The sequence below is a fragment of the Macaca fascicularis genome, chromosome 4, assembly GCF_037993035.2.
Source record: "Macaca fascicularis isolate 582-1 chromosome 4, T2T-MFA8v1.1".
In the NCBI taxonomy this organism is placed as follows: Eukaryota; Metazoa; Chordata; class Mammalia; order Primates; family Cercopithecidae; genus Macaca; species Macaca fascicularis.
In genome coordinates, this window is record NC_088378.1 from 157325387 (window position 1) to 157339390 (window position 14004).

At 39.0% G+C, this 14004-nt stretch overlaps 1 protein-coding gene across 5 annotated transcripts in view; it reads left to right on the top strand.

Annotated features, from left to right (window-relative positions):
• Positions 1-14004, top strand: part of DTNBP1 (dystrobrevin binding protein 1) — a 150457-nt gene that overhangs the window by 49345 nt on the left and 87108 nt on the right. For all 5 annotated transcript variants that reach the window (XM_045389959.3, XM_005553983.5, XM_045389960.3 and 2 more), the window contains one exon: positions 3372-3504. In XM_045389959.3, coding sequence (XP_045245894.2) covers positions 3372-3504 — 133 coding nt within the window. The remainder of the gene's footprint in view (positions 1-3371; positions 3505-14004) is intronic.

Here is a 14004-nt window from a genome sequence, read left to right on the forward strand (position 1 = left end):
TGAACATGGGAGTGCAGATAACGCTTCCAGATACTGATTTCCTTTCCCTGGGCTGTATTCCCCATAGTAGTGGGACTGCTGGTCATATGGTAGTTCTACTTTTGATTTTTTAAGGAACTTCCATACTGTTTTCCATAATGGCTATACTAATTTAAATTTCCACCAACAGCGTATGAGAACTCCCCTTTCTCTGCATCCTTGCCAGAATTTGTTGTTTTTGGTCTTTTCGGTAATAGCTATTTTTTTTATTATTACTTTTGGGGGTAAGGGGGTACAAGTGCTTGTTTGTTGTTTGGCTGTATTGCATATTGGAAGAGATTGGGCTTGTAATGTACCCAATACCCAAATAGTGAACATCGTACCCAATAGGTAGTTTTTCAGTCTTTGTCCCTTCCCACCCTTCCCCCTTTTTGGAGTCCCTAGCGCCTGTTATTTCCATCTGGCAATAGCTATTCTAACTAGGGTGAGATGTTATCTCATTGTGGTTTTGATTTGTATTTCCCTTATAATTAGTGATGTTGAAGATTTTTCCATATATCCGTTGGCCATTCATGTACCTTCTTTTGAGAGATGTCTATTCGGTTCATTTGCCCGTTTTTTAATAGGATTTTTTTTTAATTTTTATTTTTTGCTGTTGAATTGTTTGGGTTCCTTGTATAAGAATTTCTTGGGAATTTTAATTAGTAGGGCCCTTATGAAAAACAGTATGGAGGTTCCTCTGAAACAAAACAAAAGGAAAATAGAACTCCATATGGCCAGCAGTCCTATACTAGGGATATATTCAAAGGAAAGGATATTAATCCCTTGTGGGATGAGTCGTTTGCAGGTATTTTCTCCCGTTTTGCTGGTTGTCTTTTCAGTCTTGATTTTTTTTTTTTTTCCAGGCAGAAGCTTTTTAGTTTGATGTAATCTAGTTTGTCTATTTTTGCTTTTGTCACTTGTGTCTTTGAAGTCTTCTCCATAAAGTCTTTATCCAAACCAATGTTCTGAAATGTTTCCCGTATGTTTTCTTCTAGTAGTTTCATGGTTTCAGCTCTTACATTTAAGTCTTTAATCCATTATGAGGTGATTTTTTTCTAGGGTGAAAGTTAGGGGTCTAGTTTCATTCTTCTGCATATGGATATTCACTTAACCCAGCATCGTTTATTGATGAGACCATGTATTTCCCAATGAATGTTCTTTGTGCCTTTGTCAAAAACTGATTGGCTATAAATATGTGGATTTATTTTTGGGTTTTCTGGGTTCTCTGTTCTGTTCTAGCATGTCTGTTTTTATGCTAGCATCATGCTGTTTTGGTTACTATAGCTTTTTGTAGTATATTTTGAAGTCAGACAATCTGATGCTTCCAGCTTTGTTATTTTTGCTCAGGATTACTCTGGCTATTCAGGGTCTTGTGTGATTCCATATGAGTTTTAGAATTTTTTTTTTTTTCCTATTTCTGTGAGGAATGTCATTGGTGTTTTGATAGGGATTGCATTTAATCTGTAGATCACTTTTGGCAGTATGATCATTTTCACAATATTCTTCTAATGCTTGAACATGGGGATGTCTTTTCATTTTTGTGTCTTCTTCGACTTCTTTCATAAGTGTTTTATAGTTTGTCATGTAGAGATCTTTCATCCCCTTGGTCTCAAACTCTTAGGCTCAAGGGATCCTCCTGCCTCAGCCTCCCAAAGTGCTGAGATTACAGGTGTGAGCCACCGCACCTGGCTCTTTCCTTCCCTTGGTTAAATTTATTCTTAAGTATTGTAATTTTTTGTAACTATTGTAAATGGGACCGCTTTCTTGATTTCTTGCCCCCTGCAATTTCATCGTTGGTGTATAGAAATGCTACTGATTTTTGTATGTTGATTTTGTATCCTGCAACTTTACTGAATTTATTTATCAAGTTCTAAAAGTTTTTTTGCTGGCACTTTTAGAGTTTTCTCTACATAAGATCATGTCATCTGCAAACGGGCATTTCAACTTCCTCCTTTCCTATTTGGATATCTTTATTTCTTTCTTGTGCCTAATTGCTCTCTCTAGGACTTCCAAAAACAGGCAAACATTTGCATCACAGTAAACCTGTAAGTGTCAGTTGAAATTTGAGGAGTTTGTCTCAAACCTAAATGCTATGAAAGCTGGTTTAGAAAGTCATATGAAAAGCTAGTACGTAAATGAAGGAATTATATTGTAGCCGTTTAAATGAACCCAAGACTGGAAGGCCGCAGAGCCAACTTGTTCCTCCCTTCCCTGCTGGATCACTGTTACTTCCTGGCTTGGGAATCGTTTCTTGCTGAGCTTTCCCTCATCTGTGTTAGATGCCACTCCTTTGAGTTCCTACGGCACCTCACTCTGTCATGCTCTGTTGCTATTGAAATATGTCTCCCCTCTCCTGTAAGCTCCTTGAGCTGCAGGACTGTCTTTTTCATCTTTGTATCCCAGTGGCTGCCATATATATATCAGTGAATAATAGATAACTAGTTATGAGGCTCTGAGTTCTCAAATGTTTGACCTCAAAAGCTTTTCTTTCATATGAGAAAACAACTAATCCTTGCCCCTACAATCTCAGTGTACTTAGCATCCTATCAACTGGAAATCAGTGTAATATGAGAGGGATTCAGTTTGGATTCCTGACTGCCCTTCACTGGCCGTGTGGCCCTTCACTAGCTTGCTTGGGCAAGGCACTGTATTTGTTTTTCTAAGCTTTAGTCTTGAATCTTTTCAGTGAAAGGTTTGAGTGGGTGATCTTCATGTTCCAATAAAGCTGCAAGGCTCTGTGGCCTAGCAGCAGAGTGGAGTGGTGAAAGACTAGTCACCTGACAGGCAGAGCGAAGTCACTTCCTCACCCAACCACTGAGTAGCCTGGTAACCCATGCTTACCAGGTATTTGTGCATATCTACTGTGCCTTGAAGATTTGTGTATGTGATGTGCTGGAGGCAAAACAAATGCTAACGTAATTTAGAAACGCAGATATTAAGTTAGTTAAGTATAGGTATAATTAGGTTAGGTTAGGTATAATATATGTTAATTATATTTTGTCATATTCTTATTATGTGAAAATTGGTTATTCACATGTGGTATATGGGATCATTAGGATAGAGCATTACATTAATCAAGATAATGTTTCTCCATGTCTTTGTCTTCGTGGTTAATAAGTATTTAGGAAAGTTATTTCTTGATAATGCTTGAAATGTCAAAAAAGATAATTTGAATTATGTTTTAATGTTGGCCAGTATGTTTTCTTTTGCGTCAAGAAAGTTTAATAAAAAGTACTTAAAAATGCAAAACAATCTCAACAATGTAAACTTTTACCTTTTTGATACTTTTTGTATTCATCATGATCAAGGATTCTGACTTTCGAAGTTTGTTTATTTTTATATACTTTCAGCTCATTTAGAGGCGAGTTTTGAGGAGGTAGAGAACAACCTGCTGCATCTGGAAGACTTATGTGGGCAGTGTGAATTAGAAAGATGCAAACATATGCAATCCCAGCAACTGGAGAATTACAAGAAAAATAAGAGGTGAGTTTGAAAACTTTGCCACCATATTCATTTTCAGTCTCTAAGTTTTCCATGTTACTTTACATGCTACTCTTTAGAAGTCCCGGCAGATAAAAGACAAAGGTTTCAACATAAAACTGATAAATAAGCTTTCCAAAACTTTTTTTAAAAACCATTATCTGTTGCCATCTTTTGGAGATGAGTTATAAAAAGCTCAGGAGAGGGTAAAACATGAATCTCAAATATAAAGATGAAGGAGTGGAGCACAGGGCAAAGTTTTCCAGAAAAATAGGAGCCCTGAGCTAGTTTTCTCCAAGTGGCAAATGACTGGGTTGCTCTTTTCTTTTCTTGCTCTTCTCCTCCATTACTAGAGCAGAAGGGAAGGAACCTGAGCTCAGGCTGTGGAAAGGGGCTGGAGGGCTTCGAATCTCAGCTCAGTCACACACTACTTGTGGGACCTTAGGCAAATTATGTTATCTCTCTTAGCCTCAATGTCACTGGTTTATGATGGGGATAATGATGTACCCCTATCATAGAGTTATGAGGATTAAATGAATTAATTGTTACCTAATTCAGTTAGTGCTTTGTAAATATTAGTTATAATAATAGCTATTATCACTAGGCCAACCTGAACTGGAGATGGAAAAGGAGTCTAAGGGTAATAACCTGCTAGACTAGCTCTGGCATCCCAAGTCCTACAGTGGCATCTCAGAGATGGAAGGTACAGGGTCGGTATTTCTGAAGTCTGTGGGGAGTCAATCTCAGAGGGCATGAGACATACTGTTGTCTGTACTGGGCACCTCCAGAACAGAAGCTGGAGGTGGGCTTTGCTAGTTGGGAGGAGGCAGAAGTCATGGGATTGGGTCTGGCTGTGGCCCAAGAGCAGATTTGGTGGGAGAGGGAGATGGATAGGTTGGACAGAGTACACTCTTGGTGTTAGGAGTGCTGATAAGGGGGTTGTTCTGGGTCTAGAATGTGACAATAACAGGAGTGGGTTGCTATCATGGACAGGAGGAGCTGGTCACTAATATACCCCCCACCCCCAAGGAAGCTAATACATAGGTGAGGTGGATTGCTGTATTGATGTTAAAGTCTTCTAGAATGAGGCCAAGGGATGAGACAGAAATGAATAGAAATGAGTATTTTAGAACACAAGTTCTCAATCAGGGTCATATATACTTAGAGATGGGCACTAAATATTAATGAGCCATAAAAATCTCCTGGGGAGAGTATTTAAAATGGAGTTTCCTGGGCTCCGTCCTTGGGGAGTCCATTCTAAAGTTAATTCCAGTGGAGAAAGTTGAAATGACACCTTATTCCATAAGCCTCTAGAATGGTTTAAATTTAGAATGGTTTTAAACACACCTTCTAGGTGGTTCTGATATGGGTGGCCTGTGGACCATACTTTGAGAGACTGCCGGGCAGAGATGGGAGATGGGTTGTGTGGAGGCTGTAAATGTAAGAGCTTCAGAAGAGTTCCAGGGAGGCCATGGAACAGATTATTTGCAAAAGGTTGTACGTATGTGAATTTTCCAGAGGTGCTTTCTATACATTTCATTTGTCCCACAAAGATTGTAGGAGGGCATATGGCAGCATAAACAATGGAGTTGTTGGCCAGGCGCAGTGGCTCACGCCTGTAACCCCAGCACTTTGGGAGACTGAGGCGTACGGATCACGAGGTCAGGAGATCAAGACCATCCTGGCTGACACAGTGAAATCCCGTCTCTACTGAAGTTACAAAAAATTAGCCGGATGTGGTGGCGGGCGCCTGTAGTCCCAGCTACTCGGGAGGCTGAGGCAGGAGCATGGCGTGAACCCGGTGGGCAGAGCTTGCAGTGAGCCACGATTGCATCACTGCACTCCAGCCAGGGCGACAGAGCAAGACTCCATCTCAAAAAAAAAAAAAAAAGAATGGAGTTCTTGTCAGAGAAGGGAGTTTTTTTTTTTTTTTTTTTTTTTTTTTTTTTTTTTTTTTGTGGTAGAGTTTCACTGTTGTTGCCCAGGTTGGAGTGCAATGGCGTGATCTCGGCTCACTGCAACCTCTGCTTACTGGGTTCAAGCATTTCTTCTGTCTTCCGAGTAGCTGGGATTACAGGTGCACACCACCATGCCCAGCTAATTTTTGTATTTTTAGTAGACATGGAGTTTCACCACGTTGGCCAGGCTGGTTTCAAACCTCTGACCTCTGGTGATCCATTAGCCTCAGCCTCCCAAAGTGCTGGGATTACAGGCGTGAGCCACCGCGCCCGGCCTGGAGAAGGGACTTTTGAATGAGTGGGTGCACCTTGTGACCCAGGGCATTTCCAGTCTGATATGTGGGCGTGGGAAAAGAGGAACTTTGCTTAAGAGGAAGGTAGCAGAGGTAGAAATGCTCAGGCTAGTCTTCATTGTTAAATGAAAAGTTAGAGAGACATTCTGTTGTAAAGAAGTTAGGCATGGAAATATGTTTGTAATACAACAAGAGTTTCAAGGAACATGGTAGGAAGGCTTAGAATTTTGAGAGGAAATTTTTGCAGGAGGTTGGACAGCTTGGGTACAGGTCATGTGACCCTAGAAGGTGGTTTTCTTGTCTGTGAAATGGGGATAATAACAATACAGTACGTTATAAGGTTTTAGGGAACCAGTAAAGTGCTTGGAATAGTGCTTGGCACCAGCTAAGTGCTCTGTCAGTGGCTGCAAGTTCTGACTAACTTGTATTATTAACTCGTGTAGCTATAAAGAGATGGGTATTCTATATATTTAAATAGCCCATTGCTTTTTAGCTACATAATACAAGAATTATATGACTATTGTAATTTTTCTATCAAGACGTGTTGAAATTTAATTGTTGGAAACCTAGTAATACCTTAAGATATTGCGGATTCTGTTCCAGTCCACTGCATTCTGCAGTAAAGCTAGTTACATGATTTTTTTGCTTTCCTAGTGCATATAAAAGTTATGTTTATACTATACTGTATGTAGTCTATTAAATGTGCACTAGCATTGTGTCTTAAAAAACAATGTACATACCTTAATTAAAAATACCTTATTGCTAATGATCATCAGCCTTCAGTGAGTTGTAGTCTTTTTGATGGTGGAGGGTCTTGCCTCTATGGTAATGGCTGCTGATTTATCAGGTGGTGGTTGCTGAAGGTTAAGATGGCTGTAGCAATATCTTAGTTAAAATAGCTTAACAGTGAAGTTTGCTACATCGATGGACTCTTTCTTCCAGGAAAGATTTCTCTGTAGCATGTGTTGCTGTTTGACAGCATTTCACCCATAGTAGAATTACTTCCAACATTGGAATCAATCCTCTCAAACATTACTGCTGCTTTATCAACTAGTTTATGTAACATTCTATGTCCTTTCTTGTCATTTCAACAATGTTCACAGCATCTTCACCAGGAGTAGATTTCTTCTCAAGAAACCACTTCCTTTGCTCATCCATAGGAAGTAACTCCTCATCTGTTTAAGTTGGATCACGAGATTGCAGTAATTCAAGCATATCTTCAGGCTTCGCTTCTAATTCTAGTTCTCTTGCTATTGCTACCACATCTGTAGTTACTTCCTTCACAGAAATCTTGAACCTCTCAAAGTCATCCATGAGGGTTGGAATCCACTTCTTCAAAATTATTGCTAATGTTTGATATTTTGACCTCCTACCATTAATTATGAACGTTCTTAATGCCATCTGGAATGGTTAACGCTTTCCAGAGGTTTTCAGTTGACCTAGATCCATTGAAGGAATCATTATCTATAGCTGCTATAGCCTTACAAAATGTATTTCTTAAATAATAAGACTTGAAAGTTGAAATGACTCCTTATTCCACAGGCTGCAGAATCAATGTTGTGTTCATAACAATGAAACAACATTGATCTATTTGTTCATCTCCGTGAGGGCTCTTGGGTGACCAGGTGCATTGTCAATGAGCAATATTATTTGGAAAGGATTTTTTTTTTTCTGAGCAGTAGGTCTGAACAGTAGGCTTAAAATATTCAGTAAACTATGCCACAAACAGATGTGCTTTCATCCAGGCTTTGTTATTGCATTTATACAGCATAGGAAGAGAAGATTTAGCGTAATTCTATGAATTTTCAGGATGCCTCCCAAGATTTTCAGAGTAGTAAATGAGGCACTGGCTTCAGCTTAAAGTCACCATTAGTCCTTAACAAGAGAATGAGACTGTCCTTTGAAGTTTTGAAGCCAGGCATGGACTTCCCCTCTCTAGCTATGAAAGTCTAGCTATGAAGAAGATGGCATCTTCTTCCAATAAAAGTCTGTTTTGTCTCTTGACAATCTGCTGTTTAGCGTAGCCACCCTTCATCAGTTATCGTAGCTAGGTCTTCTGGATAAGCTGCTGCAGCTTTTACATCAGTACTTCCGGCTTCACCCTGCACTTTGTTGTTATGGAGATGACTTCTTACTTTAAATTTCATGAACCAACCTTTGCTAGCATCAAACTTTTCTTCTCCAGCTTTCTCACCTCTTTTAGCTTTCATAGAACTGAAGAGATTTGGAACCTTGCTCTGGATTAGGTTTTAACTTAAGGAAGGGAATGTTGTGGCTGGTTTAATCTTCTGTCCAGACCACTCAGACTTTCTCCATATATGGTGGGTTTGTTTTCTTACCGTTCATGTGTTCACTGGAGTAGCATTTTTAATTTCCTTTAAGAACCTTTCCTTGGCATTCACAACCTAGCTAACCATTTTGTGCAAAAGGCCTAGCTTTTGGCCTGTCTTGACTTTCGACATGCCTTCCTCAGTAAGCTTGATTATTTCTAGCTTTTGATTTCAAGTGAGAGATGTGAGACTCTTTCTTTCACTTGAATAATTAGAGGCCATTGTAGGGTTATTATTAATAATTGGCCTAATTTCAATATGTTTTGTCTCAGGGAATAGAGAGGTCCAAGGAGAGGGAGAGAAATTGGAGAATGGCTTGTCAGGGGAGCAGTCAGAACACATACAACATTTATGGGGCTTGGGGCACCCCAAAACAATGACAGCATTAATATCAAAGATCACGGATCACCATAATACATAAAACAATGAAAAAGTTTGGAATACTGTGAGGATTCCCAAAATGTGACACAGAGACATAAAGTGAGCACATGCTGTTAGAAAAATGGCACTGGTTTGTGTAACACAGCGTTGCCACAAACCTTCAATTTATTTAGAAAATGCAGTATCTGATAAGTGCAATAAAATGAGGTATGCCCACCCTTTAATACATAAAATTGAATTTCAGGTTTTAACAAGTTAAGATGATTAGACAGAAAAGCAGGCAATAAGATTTGGAGCTATGAAATTTTATTTGCTTTTTTCCCACCCTCACCCAGTGACTTAGATATATTTTAATCAGTGCATTATAATTTATGTGCTATAAAATGATGCCTGGGCATGGTGACTGATGCTTGTAATCCCAGCACTTTGGGAGGCTGAGGTGGGAGGATTGCTTGAGCCCAGGAGTCCAAGACCAGCCTGCACAACGTAGACCCCATCTCTACAAAAAAAAAAAAAATTAAAAATTAGCTGGGCATGGTGGTACATGCCTGTAGTCCCAGTACTCTGGAGGATTGCTTGAGCCCAGGAGGTCTAGTCTGCAGTAAGCCATGATCATGCTGCTGCAGTCCAGCCTGGGTGACAGAGCAAGACCCTATTTCAAAATAAATAAATAAAATAAAAATAAATTTAAAAATAAAGTAACAAAAATTTAGGGTTGGGAAAAAAAGCATCACTTTAAAAACCAAAATCTACTGAGTCTTAGTGTGTTTTATATAATTGAAATGGCAGCATATTTGTCTTTTTGGAGGTAGAATTATGTAGTACAAATAGCATTCTTCTTAGAGTTAAAAGACCCAGGACCTGGCTTCGTTGGTAACGAACTCTGTGCTCTTGGACAGGCCATTCAGTTTCCTTTACACCTTATTCTGTTGTAAAGCTTTGCTTAGTCTGGAACTTTCTTGACTAGCATTTTAAAAACTTCTTTAAAAATTGCATCTTTTAAATAAACTTAGATGTGATAAACAGATTTGTTGATAATGCCTGTTGCTCTGAAATATGTAAGAAAAAGTAGTGTGCCAATTGAGAACTACCAGCTTATAATCAGTAGCTTGAAATCTATAAATAATGGTAAATATTTCATACTCTGATAGGCCAAATTTTCTAAAATTATAAAATTATTTTCTATTTCTCAAGGATACCATGAGAGGGATTAATGTAGAATGTCATAATAGTTTTTAAACCTAAGAGTTTCAGTGAAAAGTTTCAAGGGTGAGAAATTTAAAGTAGTACTTTAACTTTTCAAGATTTAATTTTTAAAAAATTATGTAGACATTTCTTAATACTTATAGCATCTTCATAAAATAGATGTTTATTAATAAATGCTAATTTTGCATCTAATTGTCTCATAAGACATTAGACTTGTGATTTAAAGGCATATTTTAATCCTGATATCATTACTGATTTAATTCAAAGTTATTAAGAGAAATACAATTTGTTTGGATTATTGTGAAAAGTCCTTGAAGATCTCAGCTTGAATTTCTTCTGTGCCACTTGTTACCTGTTTGACCTTTTGCAAATGACCTATCCTCAGCTTTCTTATCTGTAAAATAGAGATAATGATAATTTCTGGCAAGGTTATTGAATATGAGACAGTTTTCTTCTTAAAGGGCCAAATAAGAACCAGTTTATTTAGCTCTCAGAATCACATGTAACTTAGTTCTAGTTAACTTGCTTCTCTAAACACAAATAGTGGAAGTACTGAATATGAAACATTGCTTAAATCTATTTATAAACTATAATGTTCCTGAAACTCTTAGCCTATTTCATTCAGCATACAAAAGGATGAATTATCTAATTAAAAGAAACCCTTCAGAAGTAATTTATTTAGTCTGATTATTTATATGGCTGATTAATAATTGGTCATAGTGTAAATAAATTTTTGGTTAAAAAACAGAGTTGAGCAGTTTCATTTGGCAAATATAGATTAACTAAAATATATTTTAAATAAATCATGCAGAACATTTGCTATTTAGAGATATTTCATTTACATTTTAAACTACTTCTTTGTTACTCTTACTCATTCCTGGGGTATCAGAACTGGAAATGTGATGAAGGCTAGTGTAATTACACCAGAATGGTTTGACTGATGCAGAACTTCCATTTAACACAATGGATTGAACAGTCATCTTTACTGAAAATCCACTAAAATGATAATAAAGAGCTTTTAAAGTTACAGTTCAAAAGAATAAGAAGAATGGAAAAGAAATAACACTAGATGAGAAATGACGTTAACTTTTACGAGATGGAAAGTAGATAAATAAGTGGTAACTGATAAGCAAAGCCAAGAAGGCTGACACCAAGCTAGGATGTGAGTGCCTGGAGAGGGGAACTCAGACAAGAAATATGTGCTGGTGTGTACCGCAGAATTCTAGAAGGGCTCAGGAATTGAAGGCACCAGGATCTTGAAAGAGAAGGTGTGTTGAAAGCAGATACGTGAAGTAAGATCCCTTGATCCTCCACTTAGCCAGGTGATCACCCCATCCCTAGCTCATCAGGCCACGTGGAATTGCACCTGAGGGTCTCCAGACTTGACTCTAACACATTCGAGGACAGGTAGAGGTACAACTGTATTGAAAACAGAGGAACTAAGTGAAAGCCTGCATGGTAAACAATAAGACTGTTTAGGCCCCTTTCCCCAGTAGGTCCCAGAACTCTGGCAGCCAAACTCACATCCCTAATGCAGAAGAATGGATGGTTCATCTGCAAAACTGCACCTGACCAGTCCACAAGAAAAGGCCTGCAGATAGGGATATTTAGGTTGTATGTATGTGGTGAAACAGCTAGGTCTGCTCTTACCACCCTCTCATGCTGAGCTCATGCTCTGTATAACTTTGAATCAACTTTTGGTGCCTCACTCAAATACGAATGGACAGCTGAGAAATCATATTCAATCAAGAAAGCTTCCAAAATGAAAACAACTGAAATACATAGACTGTAAGCTAGTAATCAATATTTTTTAAAACCTGCAGAAGAATGAGAGACTGAGGAGCAGAAGAAAACTTAAAAACAAGGCTGGGCGTGGTGGCTCACGCCTGTACTCCCAGCACTTTGGGAGGCCAAGGTGGGTGGATCACGAGGTCAGGAGATCGAGACCAGTCTGGCTAACATGGTGAAACCCTGTCTCTACTAAAAATACAAAAAAACTAGCTGGGCGAGGCAGGGTGCGCCTGTAATCCCAGCTACTCAGGAGGCTGAGACAGGAGAATGGCGTGAACCCGGGAGGCAGAGCTTGCAGTGAGCCGAGATCGCGCCACTGCACTCCAGCCTGGGCAACAGAGTGAGACTCTGTCTCAAAAAAAAAAAAGAAAAATTGAAAAATTATAATTAGTAGCTTCAGATATATGGGACCATCTTGTAAGAACCCGTTTTGTCTTTATGAGACAAGAAAAGATGCTATAGAAAAGGAACAAGAAAGAGCTTTTAGAAATAAGCTAGCAAAAGTAGGAAACTTCAAGTGAAGCATGGGAAGATAATGTTAAACCTGTAAAAGAACACAAAGTCTGAGGAAAAACTAAGAATGTGAAGATCATTCCTAAGTCCCGTATTTGAGTTCTAGGAGTTTCAGAAATCAAGGAGTGAGAAGGAGGAGAGACATTTATTAAGAAAATAACATAAGGAAATTGTCCAGAATTGAAGGATACGAGTGTTTGAGTTTAAAAGAGCCCATGAAGTGTCTGACAAAATGAGTGGAGAAAGATCTGTTGTCAAATACATATTTTTGTAAATTTCACTACACTAGGAATAAAGATCATAAAAACCTTCAGAAAGGTTTTATATTAAGGATCAGGAATCAAAGGGAACATCAGCTTTTCAGCAACAATGCTGAAAGTAGAAAATGGTTACTAAGAATATTTACTGGGCAAAATTTTCATCAAGCATGAGGAAATAAAGTCATTTCCAGACAGCCAAGGGCTCCAGTGTGGTTGATGTGAACACTTTGTCAGGAAGCTCCTGGAGGATATGCTCCACACACAAGGGAATAACCCAAGAGGAAGAAGAGCCTGCACCAAGCAGAGGTGAGTCACTCCAGGCGGATTCATTCTGTTCAGAAGAGACACAAAGGGAATTTCCAGGGAGGTGGTGAGAAGCTTCAGCAAGCCTAGCGAGCAATTCATATTGGGACAGGAAAGCCTTCTGGAGAATTCTAAGTAGTGTTTCCAAGGGGGAAAAAATGAAGCTAATGCATTGTCTGATAGGCATGGCAATATTGAGAGGAGCTTTATGACTCCTTTCTTTATTTATAACCTTAATTATTAAACCCTGGTGGAGGGTTTAATGAGGAATTACAGATAAGTTTGTTTGTTTTAAAACCAAGCGAACAACAACGAGGTAGATATTAATGCTGAGGGGAAACAGAGTTTTAAAAGAAGAGAAATAATACACTACATGGCTCAGTCACAAACAGTATTTATGTGATATTGGAATAATTAAAAGCAGAATTGTGGTAAAACTTGCTGGGGAGATGGGGGAGAAGAAGCATATTTGTGTTGAAGGGAAGCAGAGGTCTAAAATAGCTAATTCTCATCTTCTCCAGCAGGAAATCAAGAAGTAATATTTAAAATAGAAAAAATAAATATTAATATTTGCAGATTATTTAGAAATAACAGGGGTAAATACCAGGAAAAATAACTGAAAGAATTGAACGTGGCTGCTTGTGAAAAACAGGGCAGAAAGGTGGAGAGAGCTGAGGCAGGGACTACTTGTCTTCACTATAAATACATCTCCTGGGTGCTGTTTGACTTCGGGAATGGATATGTACTATCAACATATAAAAATTGAATTAAACATTTTTTAATAGCTATAACATTCCCTGAATTCTTCTGCGTGGAATACTAGACTGAAAAGGTTACCATTGATAAAACGTTTTGTGATCAGATAAGCTCCGGAAACACTTTGCATTTGCCCATGGAGCTTTGCAGTGTGCACTGGCATGCTAAAGGTTCTGAAAATTCCGGTGGTAAAGAAATGTTTTGCTGGGTGCTGTGGTTCACGCCTGTAATCCCAGGACTTTGGGAGGCCGAGGGACGGGCGGATCACGTGAGATAAGGAGTTCGAGACCAGCCTGGCCAACATGGTGAAACCCTGTCTCTACTAAAACTATAAAAATTAGCTGCGCATGGTGGCACGCACCTGTAATCCTAGCTACTTGGGAGGCTGAGGCAGGAAAATCACTTGAACTCAGGAGGCGGAGGTTGCAGTGAGCCAAGATCGTGCCACTGCCCTCCAGTCTGGGCAAAGAGTGAGACTCCGTCTCAAAAAAACAAAGAAATGTTTCGGTCGGGCACAGTGGCTCATGCCTATAATCCCAGCTGAAACAGGCAGATCACCTGAAGTCAGGAGTTCGAGACCAGCCGGGCCAACATGGTGAAACCCTGTCTCCACTAAAAATAGAAAAATTAGCCGGATATGGTGGTAGGTGCCTGTAATTCCAGATACTCAAGAGGCTGAGGCAGGAGAATTGCTTGAACCCAGGATGGGGAG